We start from the raw sequence: 25,894 nt of genomic DNA on the forward strand, positions 1-25,894 counted from the left end.
TATCTGCTACTTCCAAACTGGTCTTCAACTGGCCTGCAGTGGCAAACGCAGGATTTCTACAGGGGGGTTTCCAAATGCCTGATTTTAGAGTGAGTGTGGCCAGTCCATGAAGAGGGTATAATTAGCACTTATCCAGTTTTAATATGCATCATACATAGTGTATTGTGATGCATAATTCCAGCATATACAGAACCAGTGATCACAGTAAGCCATTAGATGCGGCAGAAGGTCTATCCTGTCTGAGAAGAATGTTTTTTTTCAGATGTGGCCTCCATTCCAGAGCATTGGAGCAAGTCCGGGAGTCTGGGGGAGAACCTAGCACTGCCCTGTACATATATATGTACATATTGGTCTCCTTTTGTACTGGATAGTGTATTATTATACAGTATTAATAATTAACCCTATTGACGGTCTATAGCAGGGCACCCCTAACAGTGCATGTTTTCCACATCTCCTACTTGGTGCACAGGTATATTTATTACTGGCTGACACATTTTAAAAGATCCACAGGTGGTGCTAATCATTTCATTTGTGATACTGAGAAGTACATGCAGTACTAGTAACATTGTATTATATTACTGTTTCTATTGTGGTCATGGTGTGTGCTGGGGAGGGGGGTTTCCAGGCAGACGGAAACCCCCCCTGAGTTTGCCTATGGCCTGCACAAATCACAGGGGCTCAAAAATCATCAACTTGGTTCTCACTCAACAAGTTTCTCCTCTCCACAACCAAACTGCTGGACAGTGGGTAAAATGGCTACTTTCCTCTACTCAGCAGATTTGTCTCCTCCTGAAATAGCATCTCTACACCTCTCCACCAAATGGGTATTCAGACCGTGCCACATAAACATATCTGAACCTCAGCCTATTATTCCTATGGGTGAGATGGAGTGTTGGGGAAACCAGAAGTAGCAGGGCAAGTTTCTGGCAGTCCACATCTGCCTGATTAAGTCATTTATACCTTGCAGCCCACAGCACATGGCCCCTATTTTATCTCTGGTTGGCCATCCTTCTCACACAGTGCGGTAGGACCTGCTACCTCCACAATGCAGGCATAGGGCCCCACACCCCTGGCATAAATTTGCCTGCCAGCCCCTGGTCAAAGCAGGAATAGAAGTTCTGGGGCTAGAAAGTATGGATTTAATTTGCCTTCTATTTCAAGAAAATTATTCTGTGGCAATGGAGATACAAATAACTTCTATGAGGACCAAGGCTCTTTTTATGTAGTAATCAACCAGGAAGGCATCAATGTTCAGTTAGTGAAACACCAACACAGCTCTCTGTACATATTATGTGTGTGTAGAAAAAATACATCTTGGAAGCGAATTTACAATAATTCTCTTCCTCCCAGCTGAATGTAAACGTTACAATAAGTGGCCCAGCAGGCTCCTTTGTGACAAAGGCTTAAAGGCCATCAGAACATTATATATCTGCATTTGCAGCACTGTACCTCAGCGGTCAACAGCTGCACAAATCTGGAGTGCTGGTGCAGCAAACTACAGCTAGATCATGAAAAGAAAGCAATATTTATTGTCTGCAAAGAAATGCTTACTATGTAATATTAATTTGTTTTACTTTATAGTTAAAACTGCTTTAGTCAGATAAAGATACTGAATATTTTTTTGTACATTGAAATACTGAAATTTGTTTTGATTTAAACATTCCTGCAGATGGCACTACAGCCTGATAATAGATTTTGATCATTCCTTGTAGACGTATACATTGTGCCAACAGTTATACAATCTGTACTAGTAGCAAGCTACACTTAGTATATTTATGTTTCTGCTTGGGAATTTCACCAGAGGTCACTGCTGGTCAGAGGCACAGGGCTCATCAGACTGCCTCGTAGTTTCCTTTTAGTTCTATGATACTAATTAATATGACTGATTATGTGTTCAATATACACTAAAAGTAATGTTAAAAGAAACGTGCAGGAATGCATTTCATTAAGAGCAAAACAATTTTTAAAAGTTACATGCATATACACCAATGTGTATATATAATTTATATATATATATATATATATATATATATATATATTAAAGCATTAGGGGGTCTATTTATCAAGCAGTGAAAAGTGTGGAGAAGAGGACCAGTGGAGAAGTTGCACATAGCAACCAATCAGCTTTGAAGTAGCATTTATCAAGTACAGTCTATAAAATAATAGATAGGAGCTGATTGGTTGCTACAGGCAACTTCTTCACTGGTCCACTTCCCCACGCTTTTCACTGCTTGATCAATAGACCCCATAGTACAGTATAGCACAATCATATTTACTAATAAGAAACAGGGTGTTTTCTAATTTCTGATTATATGGTAGGTAATCACTCCAGAAATGTGCGCTTCCAAGCGCCTCAGTAGATACTCTGTCATCTTGAATAAAAGGTCCCCAATATTCCCCTCCATCATGCATAAAAGTTCATTTAACTGCTATAAGACTATGCATGACACTTAAGAGGCTATTATGTGACATACCAGGTCCAGCTTCATATGTATTCAAATTAGGGCCATTTTGATGAAACAGGTAATGGGTTTCACAACAGTAAATATTTGTACTTTCATTCACATCTGTCCCTGCCCTAGTGGAGCTTACAATATATATTCCCTATTACATGTACAATCACATATACACTAGGGTTAACTTTTGTCAGGAGCCAATTAACTTGCCAGTATATTTTTGCTTTGTGGGAAGAGCTGGGGTACCTAGGGACCATGGTGTCACAAGGGGGGTGCGGCGGGTGTAGGCCGCACCCGGGTGTCACCTGCCGAGGGGAGACACCAAGGTGCAGACTCCCCCTCAGTGACAGGAGCTGGATACTGCACTGTGCTGTGAGGCAGTAATTGTAACCATTACAACAACCATGCTATCCCAATATGAATGATTGCCCCAATTTTTAAAGAAGATTGTATGAACTTGCAAATGAAGATGTTGACTTTTGCTGGGTGGAACATGTAGAATCTTCTAGAGATGGCCATCGACCATTGACGGTAAGCAACCATCGGTCATTTGCCACAGATGGTTTTGCAAGCCATTGGTTCATCTCTGTCATTGATGGCGGAGAACAATTGGAACTCCACGATCAATGACAGAGATGAACCAATGTTGTTTTCCTCCCCTCCTGGACAGGGAACACAGCAGTGACCCACTCTGTCACTCCCTCTTCCCTGACTGGACCACCACTTAGCTCTGCAGCATTGTTCAACAAAATGATAAAACACAACAATAGTGTTGACAGCTTGCCTGGTTCTCCCCATATGAGAGTCCAGACTACAAACTGGATTGACACATGACAACTGAAATCTCCAGCTCAAGTAGCATTTACATGTGCTCATTTAGGTAAGAAAAATACTGTAAGCCATGTTAATACATTCTTTCATCATGACAAAAACTGTTACAAAAAGATTATCAATTGGTAACTACAGTATATCAAAGTATTTATTGCAATTCACTAAAATATGTGCAAGTGGCCTATTCTATGTAGACAGATCATTTAAAGAGCATTAATTATTTTTTCTTAGTTTATTCATACAACTGAATTATCTATATTTATAAAATAATGGTTGCAATATTGTTTTTATTTTTTTAATAGTGGTCTTTTCCTTATGCCCCATTTTCTGCTGTAAAAAAGCTGCCTAGGTACCAGATGGCCTCAGCCAGGCCAGCCAGCAAGCATACTAATGGTGGGGTAAAGTTCCTTCCATGCGCCGTCCATAACAATTGATCATGTATGCAGTGCTATTTTCTGTTGGGCCGCCTCTGACTCAGGTCCTGAAGTTTGTTCAATGTCGCACTGCGTGGCGTGTATGGTGAGATCACACCATACCACCAAAAGGAAGTGGAGCCACGAAGAGGATCAGGCAGATTGAAAAGGAGAAGCTGAGTTGGAGGGGCTTGGGACAAGGTTAGCTCCAGAAGTGACTAGGAGGTGATGCAGGAGGCTGGAAGTGGCACAGGGGGCATGAGGCTTGAGGTGACACAGGGGGGCAGGAGGATAGCAGTTGTAACAATTACAGTGTGCACAAGTTGGCAGCCTAAAGTTTTATGTAAAGAGCTTTGAGTCTTCTTGGCAAAAAGCACTATTTAAAGAAACAAGACTATTATTATATGAATAAACGGGATATAGCTATGTTCCCAGTGGTTGGGATGCCGGTACTGGAATCCTGACACCAGTCAGAATACCAGCACCAGCATCCCGACCGCTGATATCCCGACAGAAAGTATTGGGGTTAGTGGGAGGTTGGGGTTAAGCACTAGGGGCAGGGTTAGGCTGCGAAGGGGATGTTAGGTTTAGACTGCACGGAAGGAGGGTTAGGTTTAAGGTCAGCCTACTTGCCGGTACAAGTTGGGATGCCGGTGTCGGTATTCTGAATGCCGGCATCTCGTACCCAACCTGAATAAACAGGTCTGGTATGCATGTTAAGAGCTGAAATTGACAAGAAGTAGCCCCTACCTAATATGTATTTTTATTTCTGTATGTTGTTTCTAAGCTTTTGTTATTTTACATTGTCCTTGTGTAGCTTATTATATGTCAATGTATATTCCTTGTACAACACTGTGGACAATTTAAATAAATTGTAAAAGAGTACTTAAGCAGACATAGTAACAGATGCATTCATATCAGAGTCTAATATGAGCAGCTTGTTGTATTTTAATCAAGTCCAGCTTTAAAATACCCTATGCCAAGTGCACAGCTAAATCGATCATAAAGTTATCAGTGTCGGTACAGCACCACACAGACCTGAACTGTGCTGGCCAATGGAAAACTGAATGGATTCTCCACATGCATAGAAGGTGGGTGGCAGCAAGGGAACTAATTAAAAAGTTTCCAACCTTGACTGTTATAAGATATGGTGCTTTACCCTCTGAAGGAAAAGGAAAATATTTTAACATTGGGGGAAAAGATTATATCCCAAAATACATTAGAAAGTGAACTGTAACAGTATTAATGAACACACATAATTGGATTTTATGTTTATTCAGAAACTGTGCACAGACGATAGATGAACATTGGTCCAGCAAATGCCTACTACCTTAAGGACTGTTGAGAACCAGTGCTTTATATACACAGCAGCCATGCAAATTAACATTTAGCTAATTATAGATAACATGACAATGTTTATCGCTACATAATTGGCAGATATTTAAAATGTAAACTGTGTAGCTAAGCAAATGACCTAATACTATGTTGCCATAATAAAAACATTTGTACTTCTCCAAAGGGTCTACTTCAGCCTCTCCTTATAGCTTCATGTCATTGATGGTCCATCTCCATCAATTTTACAATTTAAATTCCCAATTCCTGAAAAAATACTACTATCCTAGTTACTAAAATGCTAAATACATTCTGCCTAGCAGTCTCCCTACGGCTAAACGTATAGCTGAGTGGGTTACAAGAAGCAGAGGCATGACTGTTTGGTTTAATTAGATACAAGATTATGGGGTTTATGTATCAAGCAGTGAAAAGTGTGGAGAAGTGGACCAGTGGAGAAGTTGCCCATAGCAACCAATCAGCTCCTACCTATTATTTTATAGACTGTACTTGATAAATTCTACTTCAAGTCTTATTGGTTGCTATGGGCAACTTCACGCTTTTCAGTGGTTTCTGATTGAAGACCACAGTTTATTTCAAAGTGCTGGAGAAGTTTTTGCTCAAACATTTAACCTTCTCTCCAGCCTTTATCCTATAATATAATGAGCAAACCAAATGCACCAACTAAACTTTGGAATGTCTCCAAGTTTGTCTATAACGCTCAACGTAGTTCCACTTTCCAAATACATCCATCTTTTATTCCTAGTCTCCCCATAGCTACAGTTCTTCTATTCCAGATGCTACTGATAAACAGCTTTGCAAAAGAGCCAAGACATGCTTCTTCACCAAAATGTCTCTGATTCCATCTGTGAGATAAGGTTTGCCAGTCTATAGTGTACATGAAATTGAAAATATCTCTTTGAAATTGGGTGAAAAGTTGTGAATCCATTGAAATCTCAGTACAAGTACAACAAGTCCCTTGTCATTTATATTCTATTATGCTATAAAAATACAGCCAGCATTTTATATGACTCTACTGAAATACTCCCAGGAAAATCCTCTTCTTGGAGGCTCACACCTTGATATATTAAGGGCTGTTGCAGAACATAGTGGATAGATTTGCTGATTCAAGATGTTTAAAAATAAGTTACAGTACCTGCTACAATAGATGGGTTATGAGGAGAAATCTTAGGAGCATGAAGAAAATATCTATGATCCAAGATTGGTTTGAAAATGCAATTTTTCCATTCCAAATATTACAAACAAACCTCAAGGAAGGACATCCCTTGAGGCAAAGGAATGATGTTATGAGCTGAGACTGCTAGTTTCTCATATCCTGGATTCTATGTAACTAACTGGTAGCATCTCCAGGGTAGTATTTGGGGGGCAGGGGGGAATGTGTAATTTGATCCGAACCCCTATTGCATGGTTTTTACCGGCATCAGACCTCCCAAGTAGTGTTTTATACGGCCATGTGTGGCTTGTGCATTTGCATCATTCATTTACACAGTATTTGGCATACAGGCCTTCAGTAACTCACAGGAGCCATGTAAGACCAATATTAGAGTGGTGACTGATGATTATATCCAGCCATCTGAGTACTATTTGACATAAATGGTGTGCCTGCGCTTAGCTTATGTCTGTTAGGGTTAATTATGTAGCTGTCAAAACTAAATGATTAGTATTGAATTAGCTGATTCAACCCACTGTTGTCAGGTGAAGTGACACACATGGTTAAAAGAAAGCAACTTAAAGGTGCCCATACACGGTGCGATAAAGCAGCCGATCTGACGGACATCGTTGCTATGTCATACCGTGTATGGGCATGATATCAGATAGTGCACGCACCCGTGGGGTCGTACATCGCACCTCCAGATCTTACTGCAGGTTCAGTTGATCTGGGGATGCGATGTGCGATCCAATATATACAAATATATATAATTCCATCTTACAGCTATAATGAAATGTAGCCATATAGCACCTTGTAATGAGTAATAAAGAGGCACAATCCTCAGATGGAGTCATTCTAATCCATGGTATGGGAGGAGTTCTGAGTGGTATGGGAGGAGTTCTGAGTGGCACTGGACACGCCCCTTGGATGACACTAGTTGCTCCTGATTGACAGTGCTAGACACACCCCTTGAGCAGAGGAGGACACGTCCTCGGTGACACCCCACACTCTATGCAACACATTAATTACACTAAATTGATCTCCCTGAAATATATAACAAAATAAATCAAGTATGCCTTATGGGGTGTGTCTGTAATTATTATAAAGGACCTATACTTGCAATGCTCAACATACTAGCAAAATATGAACCCCCTCCCCCTCTACATTTGCAGAACTATATTCAAATAGATTTATGATCTATAAAATTATTATAAGCTTGCTTCATCCTTTTCATTTCCAACTTTTGCTGTTTAAATATATTTATCTTATTACCCTGTAATTCAGGTTTCCTTGCATATATTATATGTTACAGCTGTACTACCACATCACAGAATTACAGCCTTTCTCTATGGATGGGTGTGGTATTCACAGACCTACATTTAAAGTACCACTACTACATGGAGAAAATAGGATATGAGGCTAAATGTGCCTTCATCTTCCTAGTGATGGAATACAGTATTCTGGTGACAGTGCAAGTGTACGTTGTTAATAAACAATGTCAGTAAACTTATGCCAGAGAAAGGGCTTCTCTCTCTGTAATAAACAGATCTGTAAGAAACATTGAATTCAGTTGCATGTGCATAATTGTAATCTACTGGTATCAAATTATAAATTCTAATAAATAAGGCTGTTTGACTATATACAAAAATAACAACAGGGAATTTGGTATTTGGGAATACTGTAAAAAGTTTAAACAAGATAAATGTTATATAAAAATTCACATTGCTTTTAACACATTAGCTTGCATAATTAATATATCCCAGATCAATTCTAGAGCTTCAAAGATTTGTAAGCACTTGGAGTCCACTAACAATCCAAACCACATTTATACATTAAGGAAAATTGTTCTTTTTTTTTTATAATTCTTTATTTTAAATGGTCAATCAGAATACAATTTAACACAAAAGGAAAAACAAGTATAGGGTCACAAAAAACCCAATACAGACCATATTTTGAACAATGATAGACAAACAAAGCTATTCAAAAATGCTTGGTAAGAAAGAGGGGGGGGGTAAAAAGAGGACAGGAGGAAGGGAGAGATTGGGGGCGGGGGGGAGACGTGACATATCATCTAAAGAATCGATACATATCAGACATTTTCCGGAGGTTAAACTTCAATCGTTACCCACGGGTCAATGCACCAAGTGTGCGGACGAAGAGGGGGAACTGCGTTCAGCGAGCAACCAGGGAGCCCAAACTTGAGAAAAAACATGCCCTCGATCATGGAAGTGATAAGTTATCTCCTCCATGGTCGCAATATGCCAAATCTGACTCTTAAGTACAGAGAGGAGGGGAGGTCTTTTTCCAATTTAGAGCAATAAGAGATTTTGCTGCTGCTAATATGTGTGCAACTAAGTTTTTGGAAAATGTATCAATATTCGGAGGTGGGTAGCACAATAAAAATATAGGAAAATTGTTCTTAATGCACAAACACCTTAGTCCTACCAATAATTATTTTGAAACCCCCTGGTGGTGGGACAAATCCTTGGGAACAGATTTTATTCTAAAGAAAAAAAAATCCAGTTAACCAGCACTTGAAGGGCGAGATTTCTTAACATCAGACAATAAGGCTCACAAAAGATATGAAGCTGATATTGGTAAATATACAAAGGACAAATGGAGCAACACAGGAGAGTACATAAGTAGCAGCCCCGAGAAGGTGGGAACTAGTGATTATGCATATTCCTAGTAAGTACTTCTCCTCATCCTCTAAGCCCACAACCCAAATTTGTGGCTCTGGACTATACTTCTGGAACTTCTGTGTGTGTGGCTGCTCTTAGTCCGCCTCTGCATATGGTGTCCTGCCTGTAAGCATCAGTGCCCAGACGGCAGCCTTGTTCCAGTTATATGCCATCCTCTAATGCTGAACATCCCTGCTATCAGCTGAAATGTAAAAAAAAAGCACATGACTTCATCCTAGATGTCCTGACTACCAGGCACCCTTATCACTTACTTGCAACCTCAGTTTTTCCAAGCTGCTCCTGTATCGGTCCATCTCATCTCCTGGGGACTACAGCGTAATATCCCCAGCCCGATGGCTCTAGGCTCAGTCAGGTACACAAAGTAGTGGGTGGCGTGTACTAATTACTTTGTCCCAGGCTTAATCAAAGGGTCCAGCAGGGTCCCCTTAACAGTGAAGTAGCAGTGCACATAGTATTTTTTTTGGAGGGGGCGCAGTCATGCCTCCCTAATTAGCAGTGGCATAACTAGGGGGGGTCGTGCAGGGCACGTGCCCTGGGCACCGTCGGATCGGTGGCGGGCGCGTGCGGGGGTGTGCGCTTCATGACAGTGGTTTCAAGGCAGTGTGGTGCAGACTGCGCACTACACAGTAACAAACACGTCGCCGTTGTACTACCTGGCTGTGGTGTGTTTGTTTTAGCAGCCAGTGAGAGTCAGACACACTCTCATTAGCTGCTGCACCCACGGCCGGAGTCGGGCTGGAGCTCACTCATGAGCTCCGCCTTCCGGCTCCCACAGTGGGTGATGGGAGAGACGTCATGACGTCTCTCCCATAGTGCCAAGTGGGAAGACAGAGGAGCGGATGGCGGCGGGCGCAGGAGCAGGGATTGAGGTAAGTGTTGTGTTTTTATTTTCTGTGTGTTGTTCTATATATGTAAAGGGCACTGCATAGGGCGGACTACTACTGGGGGCACTGCATAGGGGGGGTACTACTGGGAGCACTGTATAAGGAGCACTACTGGGAACACTGCATAGGGGGACCACTACTGGGGCACTGCATAGGGGGGACCACTACTGGGGGCACTGCATAGGGGGGCTCACTACTGGGGGCCTGTATAAGGGGCACTACTGAGGGCACCGCATAGGGGGGACCGCTATTAGGGGCACTGTATAAGGGGCACTACTGGGGGCAGTGCATAGGGGGGACTGCATAGGGGTCCACTACTGGGGGCCATGTATAAGGGGCACTCCTGGGAGACCACTAATGGTGGTAATGTATAAGGGGCACTACTGGGGGCTCTGTATAAAAGGCACTACTGGGGGCGCTGTATAAGGGTGCACTACTGGGGGCACTGTATAAGGGGCACTGCTACTGGGGACATTGCATAAGGGGCATCAGGGCTGCCATCAGAAAATGTGGGGCCCAGTACTGACAAAAAATAGGCAGGGCCCCACCCCAGGGTATGGGACAGAGGTTGGCGGAGCTGTGGATAATGTGGGTGGAGCTACTTTTAAGGGGTATTAACATTTGGGCTGTGGGGGCAGTTGTTATAACTGGGGGGGGCGCAGGGAAGGCTGCCTGGACTGGGGCTGGCTGGCTGGACTGGGGGAGGGCACAGGGAAGGCAGGCTGCCTGGACTAGAAGGCTGGCTGTACTGGGGAGGTGGGCAGGCTCACTGGCTGGCTGTGTGGGGAGTACAGGGAAGGCAGGCTGGACGGAGGCAGAACAGGGAAGGCAGGCTGCCTATACAAGAATACTGGCTGGACTTAGGGGGACAGGGAAAGCAGGCTGGATTGGGGGGGGCACAGGGAATGCTAAATGGACAGGGGGTGGGAAGCAGGGAAGGCTGGCGGGACTGGGGGGGTCTCAAGAAATGCTGGCTGGACTGGGTGGGGGCAAAGGGAATGCTGGGTGGACTGTGGGTGGAGAGCAGGGAAGGCTGACTGGACTGGGGCAGGGAAAACAGGGTGGGTGGCTGGCTGGACTGGTGTTGGGCACAGGGATGGCAGGCTGGCCAGACTAGAGGGCTGGCTGAACTGGGTGGGAGGGAGGCGAGCAGCAGGGAAAGCTGGCTGGCTGGACTGGGGTGGGAGAGTAAGGCAGGGGTAGCATACCTTGTTTAAAAAGAGAGGGGTCCTGGGTAACAACGGTGCAGAATACACTGGGCAGGAGGTAGAGTCAGAGCATCGGCGCCACGGCATTTGGAATATGGAGCCAGCCGCGAGCCAATCACAGCTCAGCTCTCGAAACGGCAGCCAATCAGGAGCGGCCGCTCCTGATTGGCTGCTGTTCCGCGAGCTGTGATTGTCTCACAGACGGCTCAATATTTAATTCAAGCGCAGCCTATGCTCTATCTTCTGTGACTGTCAGCCACCCAGTGCATTGCGCACCGCTGCTACCCGGGCCCCATCTCTCTCCGGGCCCGGGACTGGATTCCCGGCAGTCCCCCCCTGATGGCGGCCCTGAGGGGCATTACTACAGTGGGCATTGCAAGAGGGGCATTACTACTAGGGGCATTAAGGTGCATATGAAATGTTCCCATTGTGACAAGAAACGGTGGTGTGTCATGTTGACACGCCCCCATTTTTTCAGTGGCCATGCCAACTTTTTCGGCTTGGGGTGTGGGTTTCCGTTTTTTAACTTCGGCTCTGGGCTCCAAATACCTTAGTTACGCCACTGCTGATTAGGCCACTCTCCCTCTGTTTCACCCAGGCCACACCTGTATGTCTTGACTGCCTTGGGCTGAGGATTCAGCTTAGATGCTATCTCCTATCGTTTTGCCTGCCACATCCCTATCTGATGACCTAACCCCTCACCGGTGACGTGGCCTATTGCATACTTGACATCCTGTAGTCCTCCTCTCTTGATAACTGGGCTCAACACCTTACTGACTGGATCCGCCATCTGCAATCTGGATTCTCTCTCTGGCCCTTCAAATCAGCTACCTCCAATCGATTCCTCTCCATGTTGATTCCATGGCTTTTTGTGTGCGTTTAAAATATTTAAAAGAAACCTTCCAACGCTCTGTTAGACGCTCATCCAGACCCTCAGCCTTCAAAATGAGCCATTAAAACTCATATCTTTTTTTAGAAACCTACCACCCCTCATTCTACTTTGCTCCCATTGCCCTCTATGACTCCAAACAATCGTCCATCTACAATGTAATCTCTTGCAAGCAGAGACTTCTTATATACTGTATGTATATATATATATAGAGAGAAAGAGAGAAAAAGATAGTGTTGTGACATTGTTTACTTCTGTTCTGCTTGAACACCGCCGTTTTGTGTAATTTGACTGTATGTTCTACCCTATGTAAAAAGTCACAGAAACCCTGTAGTGCCATATAGATAAAAGCTAATAGTAATTAAAAAAATACTGAGAAGAAACAGAGTATAAAATATGTTAAATAAGTCAAATCAGGAGGTACAAGTGTTACGAGCCTCCACATTAGCTGCAGCTCACAGTCTTGTCTCCACCACCTAGCAACGGGGGCGCTGTATGAAGTACAGCAGATGTGTCTCCTTAGCTAGGGGGCTTGTTCCAGCAAGCAGCCTGATTGGTCCCTGGGAACATAAAAGGTAAGGATTGCTTAACAACTCTGCCGGTTATAGCATCCATGCCACTCATAGATGGGACCTGCTCCCTATACCTCCCTGCTTGTTTGTTTTGGATTCCTTTCTCTCCTGCTACAGTCCTGCTGCAAGTAACCTCCAATTTACTCTTGCCCTGTTAAAAGCTTGCAAAACCTTCCAGCATATAATCTCTACCGGAAAGGTGGTTACTATAGGTGAAGACCTCTCTAGCCTTATTCTAGAAGTTTATGTGGATCGTTGGGTGTGCATTACAGCATTCAAGAAAAGAGTGACAAATTAAGAGGTAAGTGTAACAAAAATCTAGTTTCTACGTTTATTAAGGTTTTTTTAAAAGTAATATATGTGGACAAACTGCCAGAAAAAAGGTTTTTTTCTGTATTGTATCTATGGAATCATTATTAACATTTTAGAACAAATTCCAAATACAGCCCTGGTTATACTTGTGTGTACAAACCAGGGCCGGTTTGAGGGCCGTTCGAACAGTGCGGCTGCACAGGGTGGAATCCACCAGCTGCCGCAACCTGCCCTGCTCCGGGAGGTTTCCTGCAGTGTACGAGAACCCCACTCTCCACCCACTGGCTTGAGTTATGGTATAATCTCAGAGGGAGGGAGAGGAGCAAGGAACGGGCGGTGGTAAAGGGCAGCGACGGCAGTGTTGCACAGGGTGCAAGTGGACCTAGGTCCGGCCATTGGTATAAACAAACTACAAAGTGCCAGTGCCAGTAATGAACAATTTGAATAGGTGTGCATTGGATACAATCATCAGGAGCAGAAAAGTTCAGGACCAGGTCCCATAGCAAAATGTAAGTATGGCAAAGTCACTGGATCCCCCTGTCTCTGTTCTAAAAAAAAAAACAGAGTGGGGGTGCATCTTCTGATCATGAGCAGCACTGGCACATGCACAGGAAAGCATTGACAGGGCCACAAGAGGGCTTGTGGGGGCAGATCTCCCTTTATTTATTACCAGTGATTTATATAGCACACACATATTCCACAGCGCTTTAAAGAGAATATTTGGCCATTCACATCAGTCCCTGCCCTAGTGGAGCTTACAATCTATGTTCCCTATCACATGCGCACACACATACACACTAGGGTTAATTTTTGTTGGGAGCCAATTAACCTATCAGTATATTTTTGGAATGTGGGAGGAAACCGGAGTACCCGGAGGAAACCCACACAAGCACAGGGAGAATATTCAAACTCCACACAGGGTCGTATTGGGAATCGAACCCATGACCTCAGTGCTGTTAGGCAATAATGCTAACCATTACACTGTCTGTGCTACCTTTACCTAAGAGCTCCCCCAGCAGTGGCAGTAGTTCTGACACTGGATACAATGTAAATGATATTCATGTATTAATTGTATACATTTAGCTCCTATATATGTTTTCCCTAATGATTATTCCATTAACATTTTGAAACAAAATAAATTGTATTCTTCTTAGCTTTTGCCAATGAGGGAGTCATGTATACTACTAAGTGAGTAGCTGAGCCCAGAAACACATGGCCAAATGTGCTATTTAACGCCAACACATTAACAGCAAGGAGTGTGAAATGTGGCAGTGTCTGTGTTGCCCACTCCACAGCTATGTAGAACTCTTAGCTGAGTATAAAGTAACTTCCCTTATTCAGAAGTTAGCTATCTACATGACAGCTTGATCACAGAAAAACATGATGCAAGAGTTGACCGCAAACAAAACCAAAATGTTTGCGGTTTTAAGAAGCCAACTAAACACAGACTGCAGCAGCAGCAGTACACGTGAAGTGACAGATATAGGTGGTGTATTTTCAGACTGACATTGAAGTAGAACCAGAGGAAACCACTAATTACATTGCTGAAAGTGTCACAGATGATATAAAACTGTATTATTTTAAGCTAGTGTACCATAGGTTTATTCTCTAACATTGATCTTATTTTTATTATGTGTTTTAAGTCACAAAAAGAACAATAATTCACAAAATGACAACTTTTATATCATGAATATATATTTCAGAACAATCTAACATTTGTTTATTCAGCCACTTGTCAAATAAAATAATTCCATAGAAAACATGTTTGCTTTCTCAAAAATGATAAATGCCACATTGTTGGTAATACCAGCTTGAGAACTAAAGGTGTAAAATGACAAATCATAGAATAATAAATCTGACAATCTTACCTTCACAATCAGCCCTTTAGAATCCACCATCCAGATCTTCTTAATGGCATCATCTTTGGGAGTCGCTTCCTTCTCCATTGCCATAACTATTAGGTCTGCAATTCCCATGGCAGCCTAAATATCAGAAAAGTGATCATCAATCTTTTACAGAATTAATTTGCTATTAGACCCCTCCACATGTAATTTATGTGCCATAAGTCCCCTCCAGGTAACTCTTATGTATTATTATACCCCTCCACATGGTCCTAATGTGCCATAAAAGCCCTCTGCATGGCCTCTACAGTATGTGATGTCAGACCCCTCCACATGTCCCTTCATAAGTAGTTTCCCTTTTATAATATTGTCCTAGTGTGGGTGACAGTCTTAGCATTAGCACAGTTAATAATATTTTTTCCCACACAGAAAGTATTCTTTTATGTACCCTCCATTTTGAAGTTCACCATCAAAGACAAACACACCAACCAATCTGAGAAAGAAGGTAGGATAAATTCTCTATATACTGTTTAAATATAATGTTAATAATTCAGTAGTAAAAAACTATATTATATATATTAATGTATGTATGTTGTTTTTATTTTTAATTAAAATATTTTTCTTTTTCACTATTATGCCATCTTGTGGTAAATATATATACATGTATTAGGTGGGTGTTTAGGTAGAGATTGGAGTTGGGATATGTCCCTCATATTGACCCTCATTCAGAGGCGGTCGCTAGAAGCGATCGCTCTCTTTGAATGAGGGCCAGCGCTTCATTTTTGTAGTGCGGCCTCCTGGTCGTTAGTTAAGCTGTGGGTTACCACCCACAGCTTAATGACCGACCAGGTTGATGGTCGCGATGGTGATCACCATCGCGACCATCGGGGCTTGCGACGAGACCCTAAGGTTAGGTCTCGGCAACCGCAAGCCCCAGGGAGCTTTCTGCTCTGATGGAGCAGGAAGCTCCCCACTGACATCACTGATGATGTCAGTTTGGCCGCCCACAAAACGGTAGGTGTTCGCTAAGGAACGCCTCAATTTTGGAAACCATCCCCCCCCGGCCCGCCTACCATACGGGGTGAGCTGTCGATCAACATTGACAGCTGCCCCTTTGGTAACGAGCTCCGGAGCGAGAGAGCTTCTCCGTTGCTCTGGGGCTTGCGCACGCGCAGTGTGGCTGCTGCGTGTGCACAGGACTAACCATCGAGTTGGTTACGAGCGCATCGGCGCTTGCGACCGACTCTGAATGAGGTCCATTGTCCCTTATAAACATGAGGCCTTTTGTATATGTCACTGTTCTGAAGATTGGGATTAGTTACTTCTTGCTGTTGTTAATTAGCCTATTTGTTTGGTCAGTTGCTGGAGCCTTATTAGCTACATTGATGTCTATTTTTATATGTAGGCGCTTATGATTTTAAGGGTGCATGGTTACTTCCTACTTACTGTTTGTGGTTTATTCTGGTGTATGGGATTGTTAGTTGTTTTTTAATTATATCTGCACTCTGCAAACTGCTTCAGACCCATTGGGCCAAATGTAATAGGATGAGAGTGTAGAAAATGTGAGAGATTAGCAGTAAACTCTTAAATTGGACGAGTTTTATCTTCGAAATGGAAAAACATCTGGATGAGAGTTTAAAACATGAGAGTTTCTTGAGTCTGAAAAATATGGGAGTTTGCATGTTCTCGGACCAGTGGCGTATCTATAATGGGTGCAGTGTGTGCGGGGCACACGGGCCCCCGGGTCCAGGGGGGCCCCGCACCGCACCGCACACACTGCACCCATATTTTTTTTAAACTTGCCTGTCCGAGGTCCCGCGTCGGGTGTCACTGCTGCTCAGAACACCTGGAAAAATGTGAGTGTGCCCGCAGTCTACTGAACATGCATAGAACGCCGGAAAATGGCCGCAGCGGCCACTTTTCCGGCATTCTGCGCATGCGCAGTATACTCCGGGCACACTCTAGTGCCCGGAGTCTACTAATGCTCCGGTGGCTGGCCAGCCACGTCAGTCGGCTGCCAGCCACCAGGGAGAGAGGAGGGGGCCCCGCACGAGGAGTGCACACGGGCCCCCTCCTCTCTTAAAACGCCCCTGTCTCTGACTCTATTACATTGGCCGAGTTTAAAAAGTGTTAGAGCTTACTGCTAAATGCTCACGTATTCTACACTCTCACCCTATTACATTTGGCCCATTGTGTTGCCCTATAAATAAATCTTAGGAATACATGAATAATGTATTAATAGACCAATTTATTAAATCACACCACCAAAGTCAGATTTTGTTTCTTATAGTAACAAACCATGCCCCCAAAGTAACCATCATGTGCAGAATTTAGAAGCAGAAGTCAAGGAGAGAAAAGGAAACACGTAAGCTCTCCCACCATTTTCAGAAATGGCTGACAAAGTCATGGAGTCATGATGGTGCCGTAACCTCTAGAGAGGAGTCACCACTGCCAAAGATTTCGATTTGCTATTGTCACTACTGACGTGGGTCATAATTTAGAAATTGACACTGATATCACAACTATTACTGAAGAGACTGAAATGTTTTACTTAAAATGTAAAGATCCACATTCATGGCCTCACATAAGACATAAAGTGAGGTGCTATTTTATAAAGCATGGGCCAGAGAAACAAAAAGATTCAAATTTCGCTCTCTCAACCATTGGTGACAAAAGGCGATTAAGTTGTGATTGCTTCTTTCAAACTCTACCTAATGGTGAAATAGTAGAGCGATCATGTGTAATGTATCCAAAGATGCAAAGAGCTGTCTTTATGCTTCTTTGAAATAAATCCCCATTCACTCCAAGCATTTGAAACCCAGAGTAGGAGAACACGGAAACTCGCCTAATCAGTATCAGAATTATTTGAATTGGAGATCTTTACAGATGCATTTAAAGATTGGTCATGGAGTTGAGCATGAACTTCAAACTGCTGTCAATTCAGAAAAATAGAAGTGTCGGACAGTTTAAAAAATAATGCAATTATTTTCAAGGATGTCGACCAAGCAGCGGGTAACCGTTGGGACAGAATGTGAGAAAAAAACTCTGGCATTGAAATGTAAAAATTTGGTCTGTTGCAAAGTTATCAGAAAGTTAGTTTACCTCCCCTGCTCCTTGGAATAGTACTGTGTGGTCAGACAATTTATTCTTTGTTATGCGTAGAGCTGCGAGAAGTCCAGCTACCGCAACTGCTGCTGTGCCTGCAATGTAAGATTGACATTTATCATACAGTGCACTACACACATAAACTTTCCTAGTCAATGTTACAGGTAAAAGAGCTAAAGCTGCACTATTGTAAAAACACATGCAGATTTGCAGTTATTTATATTATATTCAATAATCCTGCTATATCATCTAAGATTGTGTTTTATACAAGATTTATTTATAATTTATTAATTATCTGGAAATATACCTAAGAGTAATTTTCTCATTTATCAGAGACCATGATAGCAAGGATAGTTCGGTTAAATTTATGTTGTTCATTAGTCAGAAACAGATTAATTTTCTTGATGTAAAGATAGTTAAACAGGGCTCTAACTTGGCTACTTCCCTATATACAAAAAAAAACATCACGACACTCTATTACAGATATAGAGTTGTCATCCCAGGAGTTTGAAAATGGGTTTACAATTTCCACACATTATTAGAGTCGGTTCATGCACTATTTCCATGCTACATTGTAATGCTCAAGAAACACTATGAAACCAACTAGGTGATATACATAAATAATTTATATGAATATATAATGTATACAGCCTCAGTTCCTAATGTAAATGAGTTACGTCATTAGTTATACTAGAAACCTTTAGCAGGGTCGGACTGGCTGGCCGGGGGACCAGGTAACCAGCCCCGTCCTCTACAGTAAGGAGGAGGAGCCATCATCCATAAAGTGGTGGGATGCTAGAGGTGCCATCACCATCGCCTAGCATAGCACCCGGCAGCTATGCAAATTAAAGCAAAGCCACCCCTCAGTGATCACCCACCCAGGAACACCTAAGACATTTCAAATACATTTCTGAGACCATGCATGTCAAACGATAATGTGACTCTGGGCCTGATTCAGAGCCGGACACTCTGACCAGAGCGCTCGCTCTGAATCAGGGCCCTCCTCCCTCAACTTGGAGCTTCCTCATGGACGCTCGCATAGCTGTGGGTTACCAAGACCATCGCGACCATCGGGCTTGCGACGAGACCCTGCGGTAGGGTCTCGGTGACCGCAAGCCCTGGAGTGATTTTGGCTCTATCAGAGCCAAAATCATTCCCACTGACATCACTAGTGATGTCAGTGGGGCCGGACTCAGACAGTAGGCGTTCCCATGGGAACGCCTCTGTCTGGCAGCCACACCCCCGGCACGCCCACCAAAGGGGGTGTGCTGTCACTCACCATCGACAGCACGCCCCCTTTGGTGCGAGACCCATAACGACGGCTTGGCCGTCGTTATTCGGGTCTCGCGCATGCGCACGACGAAGCTCCCTCCGTCGTGCGCATGTGCAATTCGGCACCATCGACCCGCTTGCGAGCGTCCTGCGCTCGCGAGCGGGTCTGAATGACCCCCTCTGTGTGCACATGGGACTCATGCGCAGTACAACTTAGATGCATATGCAGTAAAAGAAAATCACTCCACTGCATCCAACATCGTCAGTACATGCGGCTCAGATTCAGGCCCTATATGTGGTGCACTTTGAATCAGCATTAATGTTAAAATCAATTATATATTTAATTATTTATAAGACACATTACATAAATTCTCTCTCTGAAGACTGTCACCATTCTTAACCATTCTTACATATGCTCATTTATTAATCCCCAGAGAAAAGTCCAATAATATAGATCAATTCTTTATTTCAGAACTTCTTATTAAATCTTAAAAAAACAACATTCTTTTATTAGTCTCAATGTCAAGTCCAATAATATGAAGCTTTTTTGTATTAAGTCTAAGTCTAGATTAATTATTGGAAGAAAGCAAAATAAAATAACATAATTAAATAAAAATATGTGAAAAAAGGTTGAATAACATAATAATACGATAGGCCTCTCTTTGTATTTATTATATGTATTATATATTAGTAAAGGGACATATGCCCGCTGCTCCACCCTGCCCCCTATGCCAGCTTCACCAATTCTAAGAGGAAGGGGAGCCTTTATAGAGACATTTTTGGTAGAGGGGAGTTCATGAGAAGTAAAGAAGTTAAGGGTGGAGGAAGGAAGTTGCCGGGGGTGTGTGGAGTATTAATTTAATGGTGAGGGCTATAGGATTTACTCATTGCTAGCCTTTACATATGTAATTTGCTTATTCCTTTTTCCAAACAGGTGCCCAACATACAAGGATCCAGACAAGAAGCAGCGAGTAATAAAGTCTTCATTCAAGAACAGATAGGAGAAAGCGACAGTCTACCAACTGACCTGATTCTGGTAGGACAATCCCAACTTTGGGTAATTATCTGCTCTGGATTTGGTCACCTCTGCAAAATCAGTTGGGAGGTATGTACCACTTCACATTGCTCTGTTCCTCCAGGGAAAGCTGCCTGCACCTAGTGCACAGAGCATGTCCCAAGTATGTGAAGTGAATGGTAAGAGGTTCAAGAACACTGCCTTGCAGTGGCTAAAATCATACCCATGTCCCTGGTACTGTCCCAGAAGGAAAGAAGAATCACTTTGCTGAGATGACCAAGGCAGTTATTCTTCATTCCTTCTGGCCTTTCTGGCCACACCCCTTCAAGCGGCTATTCAGACTTCAGCAGTATACCGCCTCTCTTCAGTGGCCCCTTCTATTGCTTTTCCCTGGTGGGCCCTTCATGCCCCACTGACCTTTAGTCATCTCTAGAAACCATGGAGCTGATTTTGAGATGGGAGCAAAGCAGAATTAGCTCCTGTACAAACCATTTTGCACTCCAAGGGAAGCAAATACATTTATTACATTTGCATGCAGACAGGGGTGTTGCCATGCGGAAAGCCGGCCCTGTGCAGTAGGGAGGTGCTGGTCAGGAGAGGTGCTGCCTCTCCATTTTCGGAAGCATGCTGAGATTTTGTTACCAGCGAGTGCATGGTGGCTCCTTCTATACAGTTGGAGGCTAGAGCTCACCCTTGAGCTCCATCATCCGGCTCTCGCAGTGTGTGTAGAGAGCGATGTCATGATGTCTCTCCCATAGATCCAAGCAAGAGGAGCTGTCAGACGGTGGCGGGAGCAGCAGTGGAGCTTCAGGTAAGTACAGTGCTGTGTGACATTATGTGTAAGGGGCACTATTACTGTGGGCATTATGTGTGAGGGACACTACTACTGTGGGCATTATGTGTATAAGGAGCACTATTACTGTGGGCATTATGTGTGAGGGACACTACTACTGTGGGCATTATGTGTATAAGGAGCACTATTACTGTGGGCATTATGTGTAAGGGGCACTACTACTGTGGGCATTATGTGTAAGGGGCACTACTACTGTGGGCATTATGTGTAAGGGGCACGACTACTGTGGGCATTATGTTTAAGAGGCACTACTACTGTGGACATTATGCATGTAAGGGGCACTGCTACTGTAAGCATTATGTTTAAGGGGCACTACTATGGAAATTATGTGTACAAGAGGCACTACTGTGGGCATTGTGTATAAGGGGAACTGCTGTGCAACATCATGTGTATAAGGGGCACTACTGTGGACATTATGTGTATAAGGGGCACTACTGTGAGCATTATGTGTATAAGTGGGCACTACCACTGTGGCATTATGTGTATAAGGAGCACTATTACTGTGGGCATTATGTGTAAGGGGCACTACTACTGTGGGCATTATGTGTAAGGGGCACTACTACTGTGGGCATTATGTGTAAGGGGCACGACTACTGTGGGCATTATGTTTAAGAGGCACTACTACTGTGGACATTATGCATGTAAGGGGCACTGCTACTGTAAGCATTATGTTTAAGGGGCACTACTATGGAAATTATGTGTACAAGAGGCACTACTGTGGGCATTGTGTATAAGGGGAACTGCTGTGCAACATCATGTGTATAAGGGGCACTACTGTGGACATTATGTGTATAAGGGGCACTACTGTGAGCATTATGTGTATAAGTGGGCACTACCACTGTGGCATTATGTGTATAAGGGGCACTACTGTGTGGCATAACACAAATAAGGGGCACTACTGTGTGACGTAACATGAATAAAGGACACTACTATGCTGTGTAATGTACGGTATATGAGATTGTGCTACTGTGTGGTGTAATTTGAATTGGGGGTACTATTGTGTGTCTACTTCCCTTTCTTGTGAGGTCACACCACTTTTTTTGTGGCATGAGCTGTCCCTTTATAAAAAATTGGGGGGAGGGCGCAAATTTATAGTTTGCTGAAGATCCTAACACTAGCCTTTCATGCAGGGTAAATACTAGCTCCTGTTCCATGTAGCCCCCAAATGCTGGACAGTTTTATTTTTACACTGTAGCTTAGATTTGTATTTGGTCACACCCATCTCACATCTAAGGGGCGTATCCAATCAGCCGCGATCTGCGAAAAACAATGTTTTTTTTCACCCGAAAACACATAGGATCCGTGATAAGCTTATGGACCTATGTGTTTTCGCCATTAATGCTGTGAAATAATGGCATTTATCATAGATTTGTCCCGAAAAAATAGCCTTGATAAGTGCGGGCATCTGGCAGACTTCTGGGCTAATTGTATAGCCCCGGGGAATCCATTAGCGCACGAACAATATTCGGGGCTAACTGGATACCGTCCTAAATCTCTGTGCACATTTTACATCTGCCTCACCTACACTACAACGTGGTTTTGATAAGGTGCAGTTACTTGCTTTTTTTGCTTTGCTCCCAAATCTGAATCTGCTCCCACATGTCACCTATAGAAACAATGTGTTATCTAAAGATCATACTCTGATAAATGTCTTGTATCTCCAACAATTGAGAGGAAGAAAAGTGATATTACTGCAGTTTCGGATGTGTTTAACTGTCGCACCTCAAATCTCCTCTCTCTCCCTCATCCCCACAACCTGTACTCAGCCTGAACCTCCTGGTACATAGCGCTCATTCTGCGCATTCATGCACATTCTTCACACTTGGTATTTTACCGATTTGAGCTTTGTGTGTGATTTTGACAGCCTAGCTGGCAAGCCAATATACACAATATAAACTTAGCTCGTTACTTTCACTTAGAAAGCTTTGCTTTTTATATAATAAAATCATATTTCATGGCAAAAGGACATAGACACCCTTTCACATGGAATGTGAATGAGCCAAAAAAGCTATAAGCAAAGCTCCTAGCACAAGTACACTGAGATGTAAAAAGTGGAGTCTTAGGGCTTGGGGTTTGTATCACTAGGTCCACTGTATTTAGAGCTATGTATGCAGATTACCAAACCATATACACAGATCATATGAATGGATAATAAGCCCTTATGTACCAAACAGAGGCTTAGTTTCAGCAAATAAACAAACAACAAAAACATCACCTTATTCCTGGAGGATAATTATTATTATGAAACCACAACTGGAATATACTATGCTGCAAATCCAACATATGATACCATCAGGTCTTAGAATAAAGGCTATTTTAGATAAACAAGCTCACAATTGCTACATGTAGGGCCATAAGATACATATGTCATGGGATGAATGACATGGGTGATACATCCTGTCAAGTGATGAAGGAAATATTGTGTCCTAAAGCATTGTAGGATAAACTTTACTGTGACGAGAACAGGTGCTTGACAACATAACATGAATGATTACACAAGGAAGACGGTATAAAAGAGAATGCTTAAACAAAAAAGGGTTACCCAATGGGTAAAACCTTTGACCCTGTCGACCATTTGTGCCTGTCGACCTTCTTACATGTCGACCTTTTGTACCTGTCGATCTATTGACTGTCTAACATCTGGGGTCAATCTAGACATTGTCTAACTAATTACTGTGTATCTAAAGTCCGGCACCTCTAACAGAAACCGTCCAATATTATGTTATAAAGTTTTCTTTTTTTCTTTCTTTCGTTTTCTTAACCACCTTTTTGGGAATGTAACTTCCAAGATGAAACAAGCAAAACAATAATTCCTTTTCAGCAATACTTTTTCTTGAAAATCTTTATCCTTCTTTTCTCTGTGTCTTTGAGTTAACAACATTAACCAGCTTATTTAATTGATTAAGTATAATTAGTTTTGCAGCAAATTAATTGACTTCAAGAGACTTGACAAACCTTTACAATACTAATCAGGGGCAATTGCTATACAGGGAGTTAAAACCACATCACGCTTGGAGCAGATTGCGTTTAGTACATTTACCACCATGATATTGTAACTGAACATTATAAAGTAATTATCATGTATGTTAAATTGTCATCAACACTTAGAAATGCAACAAATAAGGATTGTGAGAATACCATTTAGTATATACAATAAGGACAGTTGTATTGTACAGCTGGGTCAGTACTGAAAAGGTGGGATAAGGCCAGGGACAAATCTCTAATCATAATACATGGTACTTTCTATGCATAAAGGTACCAGTACTAAGAAAAAAAGTTACAATTCAATACAAGATTTTAGTCATTTCCATAATATGAATAAGTGTGCAAATGTTTATTTTATTAATCTTTAAAATTATTATTATTATGATTTATTTATAAATGTCCACAAGAGAACTGCAGCACCATGTAAGGGGAAAACCTGACAACAAGCTACATAAGTACACACTAATACCCCTTTTGCACCAGAGCAAAAACCTGGGTTTTTGCTGGGTCTACCCAGGTTGCAACTCAGTGTAAAAGGGTCCCTGAAAAATAACCTGGGTCAAGTGACCCTGCAATCCAACCCAGGTAGCTACCAGGGTTGGACCCAGGATGGACCCAGGTAATGGTGCAGTGTAAACGGTGCAACCCGGGTTATCTGACCTGGATCATGCCTAAAATGAGCAGATTGGTGGTTGTGGAGCATTCACCTCCCACTTTTTATGACCTCACAGGTTTAGCAGGGCAGACCTGAGTTCAGTGTGAACAGGGCTGACCTGGGAGTAACCCAGATCAAAGGTGCAGTGTAAATGGGTCTGACCTGGGTCTGACCAGGGTTGGAACCATGTCCAAAAACCCAGGTCAGACCTGGGTTTTTGGTGGAAAAGAGGTATTATACAGCCAGTATATACATTCACATAGATGCATAATACAATGTGCAGTCCTGCTAATATGAGTTTACAATCTATAGGGCACATGGGTGACCACAATAGGGAGAAGAGTGCAGATGAGACCATAGATTGCATAGTTAGGAGGATTGGTGGTAAGCTAGAGAGAAAAAGATAGTTTTAAGGGCATGCTTGAAGGCTGGATGTAAATCTAATAGAGTGAGGTAGGGAATTCCAGATATTAGGAATGGTTTAAATGACTTCTTCTTGTTTCTGGAACCAGCTGTAAGAATGAAAAATAAGAACAAAAAAATAAAAAAAGGTGCCTGTACTGCGTACTCCTGAGACCTTCACAAAAAAGCACTGCTAATTATATATATATATATATATATATATGCTATAGGTCTGGCCAACTACTACTACATCATATCAATGAACAATGACTGTGGTCAAAAAGGGACCCATTACAGCACATGTTTTCGTGACCAGTAACAAGTATAATATACATATAGTGTTATAGTTCCCAAAAAGTTATGGCTGTGTGATCAGACGGTACAGAGTAGTCAGTCTGCTAATTTAAACACTATCCATATCCTGATACCTAAGCTCAGCTTGTTTTGAATGGTGGTAGAATTCTGTGGATGTCTGTGTGCTGTAGAGAAAGCTTCCTTCTTCTACCTGGCTTCCAGCTCTTTTTGGCAATTTATTATGGTTTATTTGCAGCATCTGGCTTTGACTTCATAGAAATCTGGATGAAGTTCCGATATACTGGTCTAGGTTTCTTATTTTTATTCCCAGCTGGTGTTTTTCCAATTGCTTCACTGCCATATAAACATAAGGCTGAAATAGGCCCACACTGCTTACACATATGTCTTGTATGAAGTATAAAAATGATAAATGAAAACAGAAAAATAAACAAACAATGTAGTGATTATATGAAAAATGCATGCATTATTACATGTACTGTATGTATGGATATCAAATAAAGCAACACATATATAAATAAATCAACACATATTAGGGTAGAAGAATGCTCTGTACTGGGAAAGTGTACATCAGATGGACTCCTAACGTATCCCAAAAATCCTATTGGATGAATGAAAGAAGGCAGCAATATGCAGCAGTGACTGTAAAGCACAGAATGGCATTTTAATAAATAACATGATATGAGC

The 25,894-nt window shown here is 42.5% G+C and overlaps 1 protein-coding gene across 2 annotated transcripts in view; it reads right to left on the reverse strand.

The window, feature by feature from the left end:
• ME1 (malic enzyme 1) overlaps positions 1-25,894 on the reverse strand; it is a 420,748-nt gene that overhangs the window by 27,429 nt on the left and 367,425 nt on the right. For both annotated transcript variants that reach the window (XM_088471866.1, XM_088471856.1), the window contains exons 8-9: positions 17,711-17,808; positions 14,636-14,749 (exon numbers count right to left, since the gene is read on the reverse strand). In XM_088471866.1, coding sequence (XP_088327992.1) covers positions 14,636-14,749; positions 17,711-17,808 — 212 coding nt within the window. The remainder of the gene's footprint in view (positions 1-14,635; positions 14,750-17,710; positions 17,809-25,894) is intronic.

Source organism: Taudactylus pleione, unplaced genomic scaffold, assembly GCF_031769625.1.
Source record: "Taudactylus pleione unplaced genomic scaffold, aTauple2 ptg000015l, whole genome shotgun sequence".
Classification (NCBI taxonomy): domain Eukaryota; kingdom Metazoa; phylum Chordata; class Amphibia; order Anura; family Myobatrachidae; genus Taudactylus; species Taudactylus pleione.